This window comes from Malus sylvestris, chromosome 5 (genome assembly GCF_916048215.2).
Source record: "Malus sylvestris chromosome 5, drMalSylv7.2, whole genome shotgun sequence".
In the NCBI taxonomy this organism is placed as follows: Eukaryota; Viridiplantae; Streptophyta; class Magnoliopsida; order Rosales; family Rosaceae; genus Malus; species Malus sylvestris.
In genome coordinates, this window is record NC_062264.1 from 39,895,773 (window position 1) to 39,911,828 (window position 16,056).

Genomic DNA, 16,056 nt, shown 5'->3' on the forward strand with positions numbered 1-16,056 from the left:
AACTTTTTTTATCAGTTTTATAAAAAAAAAAAAAAGCATAGATTATGAAACACGAAAAAGGAAAATAATATTTGAGAGCCATATAATAATTCAACCCTCCATCCCATAATTCCATTTCATTTCCAAACGACACACACTCTCTCTCTCTCTCTCTCACCCCCGACCGCGATTGCAGGCTTCGTCGGGTTCTTCCATATCTGTGCGGCCCTCGATTTAGATCCAAATCGAATCCGCGGATTCCAATTTCTAGGGTTTTCGCATCCCATGCTCGGATCACTTTCGGCGTTTTGGGCGGTTCGGCGATTGGTGAATCCTCGCTTTGGGGATTTTGTGAGGGCGCGCTAGGGTTCGTTTCCTGGGGGTTCTCAGATCCAAGTTCAATTCGCCGCGCGGAGGCCATTTTCGCTACTCAATTCAACCATGTTCTGGCGTATGGCGGGGTTGTCCACGGCGTCTCCGGTGAGTTGTCCGACGTCGTTTTTGTTTTCTCTTGTTTTGTTTTGACATTTGGTGTGCGGGGCGCGGTATAGGATTATTTGTGATATGTTCGGATTGAAACTTGGTGAAGTTTTGGGTATTTTTTGTGTTGCTCTGTTTGCTTGGTGAAGAAAATGTGGGATTGGAAATTGAAATTTGGAATATTTGGATCTTAAGGAGAGTTGTTCTGTTGTGTGCAAACTGCTGGGGGGTTGGCAATTGAGACTATGTTTGAAATTGGGCATGTTGTCTTTGGTTTCGGATCCGGAATTGGGATCAGTGGTGTAGTGGGAGCTGTGAACTTTCTAATATATCACTTTGTGGCAGTCGGAAAACGCCATTGAAAAGATTATTTATTTTAATCTTACGGTTGGAAAGTAGTGGCTGCGTCTTTAGAACATAGTGGTTTTTAGTGTAGTAGACATGGATTTTTGTTAAGTCAGACCGTGGCAACACATTACATGCCAGTTAGTAATTCGATAAGGGGTGTTTGAGGGTTGTGCAAGGTTTGGAGACTTTTCAAAATCCTACGATGCACTGCTTTAACCATTTTTGGGTGTGTGGTTTTCAAAATTGGATATGATTATATGCAGGCTTATAAGTAGGTTGTATTAATTTGTTTGCATGATGTGATTCCCTTGAATCATTCAATTATATCTGCGCTGATTTACATTGTGTCTTATGCCCTACCCTAGAAGGCTGGGACGGTCTCCAGCTGTCACCTACGCTTGTTGGTTTACTATGAACTTGCTTTATGTGGTCCATACCACGGGTTTTCACTAATATGAAAGCTAGCTCTTTGTTTGTTTCCTAGCCTAATTTATGTGTTTGCGTCTCTTATTTTATGCTATGGTTCAGGTGGAGACAATTTTGGACAAGGATAATTTCACGTTGGAAGAGCTACTTGATGAAGATGAAATTATTCAAGAATGCAAAGCTCTTAATGGCCGCCTAATCAATTTGTAATGCTCCTTTCATTTTCTTACTGCCACTATATTTTTGACCTTTATTTTCTTTTCCTTGCTCCTTATTTATTCGTTGTACCTCAAGGAGTGAGTTAATAGAGGGCTTCTGTCTTTCTGCTTAGTGTCTTTGGGTAAGGGCTGCTTGTTATGCATTTGTCAGAATGATTTTATGTTTTGTCATGTGCATGTATCAAAAGACCAACATGTTGACAGATGAAAGCAGGAATTCAACACTTCCTTTTAAGAGCTATTCTCAAAATGATTCCTTATAATGGTTTGGGGTTTAGAGATGTGGGACTCTGATGTTGGCATATAGATGCAAATTCTTTGGCTTTGAATCAGAAATTTGGACTTGAACTACCTGATTTCCATGCCTCAATGGTTTGAGATGTCTACCTCGGAAATTTCGTTTTGATTTTGATTTATTTTTTAATTTTTTAATTTTTTTATGTAGATGGAATGTTTTTATTTTCCAAGCTTTGATTTGCATCCAATTTGAGCAAATCTTTTATTTCTCAGACCAAAAAATATAAGATAATTTGTCTTAAATATTTTTCGTATAATATTGTTTGCACTTTTTAGTTTTGTTGTTTTCCTTTTATGCATAAGCTTCTGTAAAATTCCTTTTCATTTTTCAAGATATGTTAATAAATTAAATTATTTGTGGTGCCCTACATTGCAGTTTGCGAGAAAGAGCCCAGGTTGAGCAACTCATCCGATACATAGTTGAAGAAGCTCCTGAGGATGCTGAAAAGAGACGAACTTTCAAGTGCGTTGCATTGAATGCACATGTAAACATGAGCATTACTGGTTTACTCTACCCATGTGATTGATCAAGTCAATTTGTTGTGTGATGCAGATTTCCTTTTATTGCATGTGAGATTTTTACTTGTGAAGTTGATATCATACTCAAAACATTGGTAGAGGATGAGGAGGTAGGAAACTGTAACTATACAATCTGAATGACTGGTTGATAGTTTTGAAGAATGTGTAACATATTCAACTTTTGATTAACTTGGTTATGTCATGTTGCCAGTTGATGAACTTGTTGTTCTCCTTTTTGGAACCAAATAATTCTCACAGCACACTCTTGGCTGGGTACTTTAGCAAGGTATTTCCTTGTTGAACTAAATGCTATCTTCATTTGTTGACATGAGAGTAGTTTTACCAAGGTAAATTATATATGTTTACTTGCTGTTTAATTCCTTTTTCCTAGGTTTTACATTTTTAATTTCTTTATCATAGGTTGTTGTTTGTCTGCTGTTGCGCAAGACAGTTCCTTTCCTGCAGTATATTCAGGTAAGTCCATTATTGTTATTTTCAAAATCCTTTTTGCTTAGGCGTTAACTTTCTGAAATTTTGTTGTGATATTGGCCAATGGGTGTCTGAAATGCATATTCTGGTGGATTAAAAGGGGAAAATTTGGGTTATATAAGTTTCTTTGTAATTTCATAAAGTGGTGTCTGGTTGTGTGAAGAACTTTTAAATGCGACAGTCTGTTTGGCTTTTTGAGCCTTTGTCTGCTTGATAATTCTGTTGGTGTGTATGTCCCAGTGTATTAAAAGCGTGAGGCGTGGGCGAGCGTCCGGGGGGAAGCCCGGCCTAGGCGTGAGGCGAAGCCTCACGGGACCTAAATTTTTTAATATATAAACTGAGCGTACACATATATTATATTAAAAATAAGAAGATTATTAATCAATAATCATCCTGAGCACACACATATATTATAAATATATATACACACACATATATATACATATATTATATTATATATGCATAAAATAGAGGATGAAAAGCACAATGAGCACACATAACAATGCATGCAAACAACACACACATCCATTATATAAAAAATAAAAATCAGAAAAAAGGCATAGAGACAAAAGTGCAAGGAAGAGGTATGAGGCAGTTAAAATCCTATCTAAAATTTGGGTTTGGGAGTAAAGAAAAAAAAAAAAAAAAAACTCAGAGGCGCGCCTAGGCGGCTCTGGCGAAGCCTTTCGCCCACTCCAGCAAAACTGAGGCGTTAGCCATGGCACCCAGCCTCAAGGGCGCCCTAGGCGCGCCTCAAGGCGAGTTTTTTTAAAACATATGTCCTTATAATTACTAGATGCATGACTTCATAGATTCATGTTCTCCTCAAATAGATTGAACCTAATATCCTCACTAACCATGATACATGTATATTTCATTCTCTATTGAATACTTGCTATCACTTCATATGTCATGTTTAAGATAGTAAGAGCTTTAAGGTTTTCATGAGTTAATTTATTTGCTTTAGTTTCGAGCTGATCCACTGTTTTTATGTGCACATTCAGGGTCATCAAGATATTGTTAAGAAGCTAGTTGACCTGATTGGAATTACATCTATCATGGAGGTTGGTTGTAGACTGTTGTTTGTTTCTCTCCATATTTGAGCTTCTTTAATGCACTGCTTTATAAACTTAGATGCAAAAGAAGCACTTTAAGATTGTTAGCCTTACAGTTGGAGAATAGTTGAAAACCCAATTTATATGTTTTATAGGTTTTGATACGTCTGGTTGGTGCTGACGAACACATGTATTCTAATCATACGGAGGCAATGCACTGGATACAAGATACAAATGTGCTCGAGATGATTGTGGACAAGTTCAGCTCTTCAGTATGTGATTAATTTTACATTTAAGCTATATTCATGCGGTTGAATGACTAGACAATGGGGGTTTCTTAATCATTCTTCATTATTATTTTTTATATACATGTTTGAACAGAGAGTTTGTGTAAAGTCTGAATTTTTTAATTGCCTGTTGTAAAAAAAAAAAAATTTACTCTATGTATTTGTTTTTGCTCTGCACATTTTACTATATTATTATAGATGTTCTGTTTGATGTGCTTAAAGAATGTTGAGTGTTAATGAGCAAACTCTAGTGATCCTGATTTCTACAGGATTCTCCTGAAGTGCATGCTAATGCAGCGGAGACACTTTGTGCTATAACACGGTTTGCTCCGCCTGGACTTTCTTCTAAAATCTCCAGCCCAAGGTAAGATTTGTTTCGCATAATTATTGATTATTGTTATACATGCATTTTCTTTGTAGCTTCTTCATTAAAGTTCATTTGTGTATTTTGTGCAGTTTTATAGGAAGATTGTTTTGGCATGCTTTGGAGGACTCACGGCCAAAATCTGTTCTTGTTAACTCGTTGTCAGTATGCATCTCTTTGCTAGACCCTAGGAGGCAAACTTTGGGAACATATCATATGTATGGCCGTCAGATGACTCATGGATCCACAGTTACTGCTAATCCTGAGACTGTTGTGGGCATGCTGGAGAGCCTAGGTAAAGTTATCTCCTTTTGACTATGGTATTTGCTTTTAGTTAAGTGTGAGCTGATATATGGCTGCTTTGCCTACACATTCATATGACCGTGCAGAGTTTCTATGCTCCTTTTTAATGGCAATGGGAATTTGAAGAGACTTTTTTGTTTCTTTTCTTAAGGATTAAGTATTATCTCTTTTAATTGTTTAGGTGATTTGCTGAAGCTGTTGGATGTTTCATCGGTGGATAACACGCTGTTAACTACATATGGCAAGTTGCAGCCGCCTCTTGGAAAACATCGGTTAAAGGTGAATATTTTAATGGTCTTTTCAAGTGGTCCTTGCTCACTTTTAAGAATTGAGTTCTTTCTCCACACAAGTCTTCCTGTGTGATTGGACTGTTTGTTATGGAACATTATTAGTTAAATGTAATAATCAATTAATATGTTTACAAGCCCCTTGAAACTTTCATAGTTTGTTTAAGGGTGATGTTTGTAGTTTAATTCTGTTTACTCTGAACATGGTACTCTTCAGGTTGTAGAGTTCATTTCAGTATTACTTACGGTTGGTAGTGAAGCTGCTGAGAAGGAATTGATTCGTCTTGGTGCTGTACAGAGAATTTTAGACTTGTTTTTTAAGTAAGTACAAAAGTTTTCATGTTTATAAAAAGACTGATTTGATACAAGTGCCTTATGCCGTGATTCTGTTGCCACTCCAGGTACCCATATAACAACTTTGTACATCACCACATAGAGAACATAATTGTGTCGTGTTTGGAAAGCAAGAATATTCCTCTTGTTGAACATCTTCTTCGTGAGTGTGACCTTGTTGGAAAAATACTTCAAGCAGAAAAGAATTTTACATTGGCAGCTGACGCGGACAAGGTGGTGCTGCATTGTTTTGTATATTACTAATATCTTGCATCCAGATAATTTATGTACTTATTATTTTATTTCAGTTAGTAGTTTATTGAAACCTATTTAAACATTGTCTTGTTTCATTTTTCTTTCAGCCAACTGTTCCTGCTGAGGGTAGATCCCCACCCAGAATAGGGAACATTGGACATTTAACACGCATATCCAACAAACTCATTCAGCTTGGAAATAACAATAGCGAGATTCAGACGCTGCTGCAGGTTTTTTATCTTTATTTTTTGTATTTTTTAGCCTTTTTAGTTTATGAAAATAAGTATTCTGTTATCTATGCTGAATGGAAGAAACATAACGCTACCAATATTATGGTGCCTACTGTTTTCACTGTCAAAGTCATTTTTAGAGTTGTAATTATCTTGCAGGAAAACATTGAGTGGGCGGAGTGGCAGGCAAGTGTCCTGTCAAAGCGTAATACAGTCGAGAACGTCTATCAATGGGCCTGTGGGTACGTGCTTTTCCTCACAAAAGCAGTTGGTTTCTTCATGTCACATTTACCATTGATTTGCGGTGCAAGTTCTAAAGCTGTAGTAAATCACATATGGTTACTAGTGGACAGCAAACATGATAGATGTGGTTTTATTCTAGTAAAATATTGCTTTTGTTTTTGCTCCTTGATACGATAGTGATTTATCAATGTTACCCTTTTCATTGCTTTATTACCTCTCCACTGTCCTATGGGCCTCATGTTTTTGGCTATTTAATTATGGTTCATCAACTGTAACAGGCGGCCAACTGCATTACATGATCGAAATAGGGATAGTGATGATGATGACTATCAAGATAGAGATTACGATGTTGCAGCCCTTGCAAATAACCTAAGCCAGGCTTTCCGATATGGAATATACAACAATGACGAGTTAGATGAGGTACCCCCTGATACCTGTGCTTATTTTATCATCCTATATCTACACACTTTACATTGTAAGAGACAACTCAAAGGGGGAAAAACCAATGTCCAGGAGAAAATAACCTAGCATTTTATGGTAGAAAATAGGCCTGTGTGTTCAAAATTTTAGATTAGAAAGTACCCTTTGAGTGGGTGAAAAGTATAAATGAAGAGGGTAGCAAATAGACCTGTTTAAATCTTCAGGAGTAATTTACACTAACTATCGTCATATGCACATAGCTAGGAAGTATCACATAGAACAAATTTCCCTTTTTAAGACTAGACAATTTGGTGCCATTATATTTAGTTTTATAACGTCTCTGTTACTGCATTTAATGTTTAGGAAAGCTATTAGTCTATCCAAATTTCCCCTGGAGCGTTTAGATGATAAAGTTGTCAGTTAATATTTTCAGTACTTGGAATTTTTGTTTCTTATCGCAACAGCTATGAAATTGAGTGGTGTCTCATTACATGGTCCTAGAGGAAATGGAAAAGATGACAATGTCCAAAAATGTTCCAAACACTTTTGTCATTATTACTTTAATGTTGCTGTGATGATGATTATTGATATCAAGAATCTATGCTTTCCAGGGCCATGGCTCACTTGAACGGGATGATGAGGTATCAAATATGCTGCAATTTTACTCCATTCATTGAGCATGAATTTTTTTTTCTTATGTTTTGATGATATCAGTGTTGACTACTGTTTGTTTCTATATAAAAAGGTTTTGCAACGATTGCTTACTATATAATTTTGGTGCAGGATGTCTACTTTGATGATGAATCTGCTGAAGTTGTTATATCTTCACTGCGTTTGGGAGATGACCAGGAAAGGTAGGTGGAAAGTCCTTTAATCTTTACTCTTTAGATTCTATTAGGATATTTGGCAAGACAATCCTACAGCATGAAGCTGTATGCAGGGTTTGATTGCCACAACTAAATCAATGCATGTAGGCTATTCCTGGCCATAATGGGAATATTTTTGCTCACCACTCTCAAGTGATGGTGACGCTCACCATCCTATTCATCACCGTTAGATGATTCGAATTTTGAGATGTGTAGTGGATAGACACAAGTGTCAAAATTGAAACTCATCCAACGGTGATAAATAGGATGGTGAGCATTACCATCACTTGAGGGTGGTGAGCAAAAATGCACCCACCATAATATCATGAAATATTGAGATTTTATGGCTTATAATGCCGACTTTCGAAGCAAACAATTTTCTTTTCATGTTTTCTTGGTTTATAGTTCTTCGCATGGGTTATGTGATAGAGGGCCTAAGCTTCTGAATGGATTTTTGGACTCTTACTAGTAGTGTTATTGTGCATATCTAGCTTTCCTGATTATGTATGTAATACAAGTGCTTTGAACTGCTTGACATGGTTGCCTTTCTGATTGCAGTGGTTCTCTGTTTACAAATTCCAACTGGTTTGCGTTTGAGGATGACAGGGCTGCCACTGATCGCTCAACTGGTTCTCTTGCTTCTCCATCACCAAATACGGTGGAGTCTAGTGCTATCAGTGGTGGCAGTGATGATGATGTCATTGTTGGTGAAGATGATGACTTGGTTGACACCGCAACATCTTCTCCAGAACCAGGAACAAAACCAGAAGATTCAGAAGTTGCCGTCCCCAACAATTCGCCAGAAGTGGGACCCGTTGAAACTGAAAAACCACCAGAGTGGGTTGAATGGAGGGAGAGTTCAGACTCTGGGGAACCATCTGATGTCCTACCAAATGGTGAGCATCAAACGGAATCTGCAGATACAGCTAAATGTTCTCCGTCCACTTCTGAGCCGCTGATAAAAGATGATAAAGTTGTTACTGAGCCTCAAGCTGAATCAACAGTTGAGGGAACTTCAAAGCCGCCTGAGCTGTCAGAATCAGGCAACGAGAAGCCAAGTTCTGAGTCGACCACTTCTGATGCTGCAGCTGCCGACGTGGGAACAAAAGGCAGTCAAGAAGCGGCTGCAAGTGATAAAGAGAAAGACAAGGAAGGGAACTAATGTATATTCTTGATGATCAGTTAACTGGGCTAACTCATTACGCCACGACAGTGATTGGGTGGGAAGTTGAATCTAGACACTTGGTTGGGCAAGGCGACTGTATCTATAGGGCCTTGCGCACATCATCGGAGTCAGTGTTGTTGAATAGGGCTGATGATATTTTTTCCCCACCTGTAAGAACTGATCTTGCCCTCGCTCTCGCTCTCTACTCTAGCCCCCCCTCACGCCCTTTCTCCAGTTAAACATTGAGGAAAAGGGAAGGCGGTAGGTTCTCGTTTGCAGACCCTCGTAGCGAAGTAACTTTCATGTTTCATTAATTTGTCTACAGTTTAGGTGTTACAGAATTTGGATTTGTCACGCTCTCGCCCGCTGTATTTTTAGCAAGAACTTGTCAATATATATAGTTGCCCTCTCCCTCTCCCTCTCCCACTCCCTTTCTCCCCCCTCTTCTCTGAATATGAAATTGATTTTGGAAATAAGTTCATTGATTGTCTGATGCTGTTTCTCGTTTTTGATCTGATGGCTTGCATTTCCGGCGTTACATTTGTACGCCGATGTACTGTTAGCGTTCGGACGCGGCATTTCCCGTCATAATATTTTGTTATTTCAGGCTATGACTGGAGGAGCATGAATTTACTGTCTTGTTTGTGTTTACTGTGACTAGCAAAGTTCTTTAGCAGACGAAATGTAAATGTGACTTTTACGTTTTAAATTTGCATAACTATGTTAATTTCAAGTAAAAAAATATCACTAAATCGTAATGATAGTGTCCATGGATTGTTGAACTTAAATGAAAAACAAAATGTAAGTAGCATCTCCCGCACGAGAGGCCTTTCTCGTTTGGGCCAGACTGCTACTTTCTTTCCAACCCGAATTGGACGCAACGAGAACCCAAACCCGGATGCCCGCCGAAATGTTTGACCCCGACCGCCCTAAACTAAACCTTCCTCCTCTGCGCTTCCTGGAGTTGGCGCACTTTGTTGCTCCCTCGCATCTCTCTCTCCTCTCTCATCACAATCTGTTAAACCCTAATTATCTGATCAAACCCCCAAATCCCAAATCTCCCAAACATCCACCCACCCTCACACCCAGACGAATACTAAGCTCGCCCAATGGAGGACTCGGACGGAGTCCTCAACTTCGACTTCGAGGGCGGCCTCGATGCCGCCGCCACCGTCTCGGCCACTGCGGGCCCCGCCAACACGGGCCCAGCATCTAATTATTCCGTGATGCAATCAGACTCCGCCGTCACCGGGGCCGGCGGGGCGGGCTCCAACCAGGCTGCTGTGGCGCAGCAGCCCAATCAGAATGCGAACCGGATGGGTGGGCGGAGCTATCGCCAGACGGTGTGTCGTCACTGGCTGCGCAGCCTTTGTATGAAGGGCGAGGCCTGTGGGTTCCTCCACCAATACGACAAGTCGCGCATGCCCGTGTGCCGCTTCTTCCGGTTGTATGGTGAGTGCCGCGAGCAGGACTGCGTGTACAAGCACACTAACGAGGACATCAAAGAGTGCAATATGTATGTGTTTGCTTTTCTCTGCCAATTTCCTGATTCATCTTTTTTGGTTTTTAGTTGAATTTTGTTGTTTCAACTTGGTGGTGATTCTGATCTTGAACTTAATGGATAGGTTAAAATTGTACTGATTTGAGTTCAATTGTTGTATTGTGATATTGATGTTGTGGATTCTTTAGGAATTGTTGATATTGGTATTCTACGATCATATGATTTCGACGATTCGAGGTTATTAGGTGGAGGGTAGAAGAAACAAAATTATCTAAAGTTGTTGCTTCTCCTCATTATTTGAACTTCTTTATCCCGAATATTGGAGTCTAGTTTCGACGTGAATAAAACCATGAATTTATCAAAGTTTTATTTGTTCTTATGGAAGGGTTTTGTCATTGTAGGTACAAGTTGGGTTTTTGTCCAAATGGTCCTGATTGCCGGTATAGACACGCAAAGCTGCCGGGACCTCCACCTCCAGTGGAAGAAGTCCTTCAGAAGATCCAGCATTTGAATTCTTACAATTACAACAACTCAAATAAGTTCTATCAACAAAGGAATGCTGGTTTTCCCCAACAAGGAGAGAAATACCAACCTGCACAAGGACCCAACAATTTTGTGGGAAAACCTACTACAGCAGAGTCTGGGAATGTTCAGCAGCAGCAACAGCTTCAACAAACCCAACAACAGGTTGGCCCCGCACAGACACAAAATCTTCCTTCTGGCCTAGCTAATCAGGCAAATAGAAGTGCGTTGCCTTTGCCTCAAGGAACATCTAGGTTTGTTCAGAGTCCCAAGGTTTTTTATTAGGTTTTGTAAATCAGTTTCTGTATTCTTTTATGGACATTTTTATAAGAGAGAAATTTTTTGGTAAATAATTTCCCAAAAAAGTGCTGTCCACTTCTATCAGCTGTAACTAGCTTCCTTTAAAACTACACTAGCTAACTTTATAAATAATTCCTCTGTATAATTTATATTTGACCATTTTATGTACGGGGTTTGCTTTTTCATATGTACTTTACTTTCTTTTTATGATCTGTACATGGGGTTGCTTTCTCCCAATAAGTTCTTGACCTATTTATACTTTGTTATTGGAAGATGTATGATATCGTCTTCTATTCTTCCATTCTACAGCAGTAAGGAAATATGTGGCAAGACTTACTTTTGTGGGCGCGATAGTGTAATAAGAAGCAGCTGAAATTGTTTTTGGCGTTACATAACTTAGTAAATTTCACTCTTATTTGGTGCTAGGAAAAAAGTTTATATCTTTATCTTTGGGATGTGGTATTTGTTGCATATGGCTGTAGCATGTTAATTTTAACTTGCTTGAAACACTCTGGGAGACTCCCAATGGAAAGAAAGTCTAAGACAGTTCTGAACGCTTAAGTAGGGTTTAAGTTTGACATGTCTGGCTTATTTCAAGTTTACAACTGAAAAAATTAGTTGTCTTGTCAGCAGGTAGGGAGGGAAGAGGGTAATAAAGAACTGGGTACTCAAAGCAAATGTATATTGATTTTTGAGTTGCAATAAGAAGCAAAAAACTCTCTGTAAGACACTTGGAGTGTGCAATGGTGCCTAAATAGATTCTAGATGTATGTCTCAGGGTATATTAGGACCATATTTCTTAAGTTGCACCGTGGCTGAATAAGATGTTGTATCTTGATCTTCCAGAACTAGAAGTCCAACCTACCAATGATTTTGTTGATGAGGAAGTTCCATAGAAAAATAATTGGATGAGTTTTGTGCAGAGTTTGGGGGTGGGTCCTCTGTTGTGGGTAAACTGGAATCTTGACTCTACGAACCCGAGGAAGGGCTGCGCAACAATAGTAGGGGTGTTAAGTCCAAAGCTTTTTGTTGTGCTAGCAGGAATGAAAGTGCATGAATGCCATCCCATAATGAATGGTTTGGTGGTGTGTTGAGTTGTAGGGTCCAAATACATGTTCTGTCAAAGAGCATTCAGATTCGGGAACATACTCTGACCTGGCTATGCAGATAAGTTCCCTGGGAACATGAGTCAAATATGTACCAGCCGTCAAACTGCATTTGGTATTGTTGAGGGCTAAGGTGCAACAAGTATAGGTTGTGAATCTCAAAAAGCTTGTTTGATAGTAATCTTGATTGTTTGTTCCACAATGTAGATTTGGACCATCTAGATAAAGTTAGAAAAGTTCAAATATGTAAATGGTGTCATATCAGTTTAAGCTGCTTGATATTTGCTACCAAAGTGTTTGCACAGTGCTTACTATTCACCGTTAGTTTTGGAGTTATGCTGTATGATGGCTGTATAGGTTCAAATATAAAAGTGCCCAGCCAACCTGCTTTCTGCATTTTTACAAATGTTAAATTGTGATAATCATCTTCCCATCAAATTTCGTAATGTAGTAGTCAATTGTCATATCATTCTTCCTACCTAATGAAATCTCTTGACTGTTTCTCTATCCATATTTTACTCTTCTTCCCAATTAGTGCACCCGTTTATTGAATTGGATATACTTATTTACTTCAAACATCAAACCTTAGGTATTTTATTGTTAAAAGTTGCAACCGTGAAAATTTGGAATTATCTGTACAACAAGGAGTATGGGCAACCCAAAGGAGCAATGAATCCAAACTTAATGAAGCTTTTGACTCTGCTGAAAATGTGATTTTAATTTTCTCAGTCAACCGGACTCGACATTTCCAGGTAGGATTGCAAATTGCATCCCATTGTGTTTCACATTGTTTACTATTTTTAGTTATGTCAAGTTATCTACTGGGGGTGCTAGAATTAAATTCACCTATTCTTTGCTAGGGTTGTGCAAAGATGATGTCCAGAATTGGTGGGTCAGTTGGTGGAGGGAACTGGAAATATGCACACGGAACTGCGCATTACGGGCGAAATTTCTCTGTCAAATGGTTAAAGGTATATTTTTGTTATACAAACAAACAGACAGGATCCTACAAAGTTTCTTGTTAGAATTATCAAGTCTGTTTATTATTACTGTTGTTCTCACTCTTACTGATTGGCATGCTAATGAGTATGCCTTGGTTTTTCGGCTCCTTATTGGCTATAGTGACAGTATTTTTTTATTTGCTTGAGGCTTGTATCTTAATAGTTAATTCATTCTTTCGTTTATATGTTCTCACATTGTTGGTTTGAATCAAGATTGGAGTTGTTTGTACTTGTATCGGCTTTTAAGTTATTTGGACTTCATTCTTTCATTTCATAACATTTAAACCTAAACTCCCATCTGTGTGCCCACTTTGAGTCAAGTTGCAGTTGGGATAAAATGTGATGTCTAATTGCAGTTTCTTTGATGCAGCTATGTGAACTGTCCTTTCACAAAACTCGTCATTTGAGGAATCCCTACAATGAGAACCTACCAGTGAAGGTACAATCAGGAGCCCTAAAACTATAGAAATCGCAGTTGATCATTCGTAATATAAACACTATTTGATTTTTGTCTGTTCTGTCTTGATTGATTTGAAATCACCCAATTTATATTTCTGTCAGGATTTTCAATATGTATCGGTAGGCTGCAGGTTTGTCATGCTAATCCATGATTCAACCAGCCAAAACGTGTTTGTACATTTATAAAAGACATACTTTACTAATTAGAATGGAAGTTACAATCCAGGGGACTCGGAGTCTACTGAACGGCCTTGAGTACCAAGCTTAAATTGATAACCGAAAACCTCAAAAATAGTATAATATAACCTGTATGACTAAATGTACAATCCATGAATATATATTTATGCATGTATTTTGTAGGTCCTTTTGTGGTTTATCTCTGTGTGTGTGTGTGTGGTATTAACAAATAAGTCGGCATTGTTTAGAATCATATTGAAGAGTCATTGTATAATGCCATTATGTATCTTGGCTGGGTGCTTCTTAAAAATATAAGTGTTGATGTGAAAAATGTTAAGTGTTGATGCATCACTAGGAGCTTAAATAGAACTAATCTGATAGAATATTATGTTAATAACTTCTTTACGTGCGCCTATTTTTTATTAGCTGTTTGACCATGCATTTTTACCTGCAGTCATTACTATTGTCGACATGTATGCTTGCTGATGTGCTACTACTTTCTGTAGACATACCTTAAGAGTCAAGACGGGAACAAACTTTTGAGCTTATTGTTATGCTTGTACTCTTGCAGATAAGTAGAGATTGTCAAGAGCTAGAGCAATCCGTCGGTGAGCAGTTGGCTTCCTTGCTTTATCTTGAGCCAGATAGTGAACTTATGGTATGTTCAAAGTTTACGGAAACTAGTTAAATTTTGGGAAATTAAATAGAAATTAAAGAAAAAGGGTTTAAAAGGAAAGAAATGAAAAAGAGTTGGATAAAGCAATAGAATTTCAAAAATATTTACAATATGTCAATCAATTATTTTAACATAGGAATTTATCTCTATATTTCTCCTTAGTTTTCACTTGCGTTGTCCTTAAAATTAGTCAATTTTACTGGGGCAGCACAAGATCTGTTTTGCACTATAACGTGTCCTTTGCTTTTCATTTAATGTTATAGAATGGCCAGAACTTGACGGAATCTGAATGTTGTTTATCGTTGCCTGCGTACAGGCAATTTCAATTGCGGCAGAATCAAAACGTGAAGAAGAAAAAGCAAAGGGAGTCAATCCAGAGAATGGTGGTGAGAATCCAGACATTGTCCCATTTGAGGACAATGAAGAGGAGGAAGAGGAAGAAAGTGAAGATGAGGAAGATAGCTTCGGTCAGGTTCCCGGAGCAGGAAATGATGGCAGAGGAAGGGGCAGGGGAGGAGTCATGTGGCCACCTCACATGCCTCTACCAAGAGGTGGCAGACCTATGCCCGGGATGCAAGGTTTTCCCCCAGGAATGATGGGTCCTGATGCAATGCCTTATGGCCCTGACGGATTTGTTATGCCAAATCCTTTTGGTATGGGCCCTCGGGGTTTCAATCCGTATGGTCCCAGGTTTTCAGGTGACTTTACAGTGCCCAACCCTGGCATGATGTTCCGTGGACGGCCACAACAACCTGGGTTTCCACCTGGTGGGTTTGGGATTATGGGTCCTGGACGAGCACCATTTATGGGAGGCCCCCATCCAGGCCGAGGTGGTCGGCCAACTGGTATATCTCCAATGTTTCCACCACCCCCGCCACTATTATCTCAAAACCCTAACTGGATGCCGAAGAGAGATCCAAGGGGAGCTTCCAGTGATCGGAGAGGACAAGATATGACAGGTTCGGCTGGGGGACCAGATGATGAGGCACTTTATGGTGCTGGAAACAACTCTAGAAATGATGACAGTGACAGTGAGGATGAGGCCCCGAGGCGGTCGAGGCATGGAGAGGGAAAGAAGAAACGGCGAGACTCGGAAGGAGATGCGACCTCCGAGCACTAGCAGCTCAGCCACTAACGACGAAACCCGTTTTCTTTCTTCGGCTTACCGGTTTCTGAGAAACGATCGGACGAGCCATTCTTGATATATGGATTCTTTTTGGTGCTGAAGGAAACTTGGATGTTTAAACAAGTTTTCCTGATTACATTCTCATACTCTGATGTTTTGTTTCTGTAATTGTATACTGCTAAAGGTGATTAATCGGTTTGTGAAAACTCAGAACTTGATATTCAGAGAGAGCTGGAAGTGTTTTTGGGTTCAAAAACGCACTTGAATCGCTTTTTGAAAGAGGCAAGCGATTTTATTAGAAGTATTTTTTAGCAGAAGTATCTTTAAAAGAAACAGTTTCAAACGAGCCACATCTCAAATTTTTGGTGCTCTTCCGGGATAACCTTCGCTGGACCCATTATGAGATCCATAAACGTCGACGTACGCTTGAATGACCGTTTATACATAATTCAATCTTTTCACTTGTGATATTGCACTCTCTTAACCAACTGACATGTTCGAAGTCTACTACTCAACCTTTAAAATAAAAAAATGGGCAAGTTAATTGATATCGTGGTGATACAAATTATTTGATTAGTGCATTTCAAGGGTAAATTTGGAAATTTAAAGAAAATTGCATAATCC

The 16,056-nt window shown here is 39.0% G+C and overlaps 2 protein-coding genes across 2 annotated transcripts; both read left to right on the plus strand.

Moving 5' to 3' along the window:
* The first annotated feature begins 107 nt into the window (after positions 1 to 107).
* LOC126621932 (uncharacterized) lies at positions 108 to 8,975 on the plus strand. Its single transcript, XM_050290551.1, has 19 exons — positions 108 to 459; positions 1,336 to 1,439; positions 2,125 to 2,211; positions 2,302 to 2,377; positions 2,479 to 2,553; positions 2,688 to 2,741; positions 3,761 to 3,820; positions 3,967 to 4,083; positions 4,368 to 4,462; positions 4,555 to 4,757; positions 4,947 to 5,044; positions 5,270 to 5,373; positions 5,454 to 5,619; positions 5,748 to 5,870; positions 6,030 to 6,112; positions 6,392 to 6,533; positions 7,145 to 7,174; positions 7,317 to 7,387; positions 7,958 to 8,975. The coding sequence occupies exons 1-19, from the start codon at positions 421 to 423 to the stop codon at positions 8,559 to 8,561; spliced, it is 2,331 nt and encodes a 776-aa protein (XP_050146508.1). The 5' UTR covers positions 108 to 420; the 3' UTR covers positions 8,562 to 8,975.
* A 440-nt stretch (positions 8,976 to 9,415) lies between these two features.
* LOC126621933 (30-kDa cleavage and polyadenylation specificity factor 30-like) lies at positions 9,416 to 15,688 on the plus strand. Its single transcript, XM_050290553.1, has 7 exons — positions 9,416 to 10,080; positions 10,467 to 10,841; positions 12,583 to 12,745; positions 12,854 to 12,964; positions 13,365 to 13,433; positions 14,202 to 14,288; positions 14,623 to 15,688. The coding sequence occupies exons 1-7, from the start codon at positions 9,674 to 9,676 to the stop codon at positions 15,424 to 15,426; spliced, it is 2,016 nt and encodes a 671-aa protein (XP_050146510.1). The 5' UTR covers positions 9,416 to 9,673; the 3' UTR covers positions 15,427 to 15,688.
* The last annotated feature ends 368 nt before the right edge of the window (positions 15,689 to 16,056 follow it).

Coding starts and splice junctions, on each gene's coding strand:
- LOC126621933 (XM_050290553.1), top strand. CDS start 9,674: ATGGAGGACTCGGACGGAGTCCTCAACTTCGACTTCGAGGGCGGCCTC. Junction 10,842..12,582: donor TTGCCTCAAGGAACATCTAG/GTTTGTTCAGAG, acceptor ATCAAACCTTAG/GTATTTTATTGTTAAAAGTT. Junction 14,289..14,622: donor AGCCAGATAGTGAACTTATG/GTATGTTCAAAG, acceptor GCCTGCGTACAG/GCAATTTCAATTGCGGCAGA.
- LOC126621932 (XM_050290551.1), top strand. CDS start 421: ATGTTCTGGCGTATGGCGGGGTTGTCCACGGCGTCTCCG. Junction 2,554..2,687: donor TGGCTGGGTACTTTAGCAAG/GTATTTCCTTGT, acceptor TCTTTATCATAG/GTTGTTGTTTGTCTGCTGTT. Junction 2,742..3,760: donor CTTTCCTGCAGTATATTCAG/GTAAGTCCATTA, acceptor GTGCACATTCAG/GGTCATCAAGATATTGTTAA.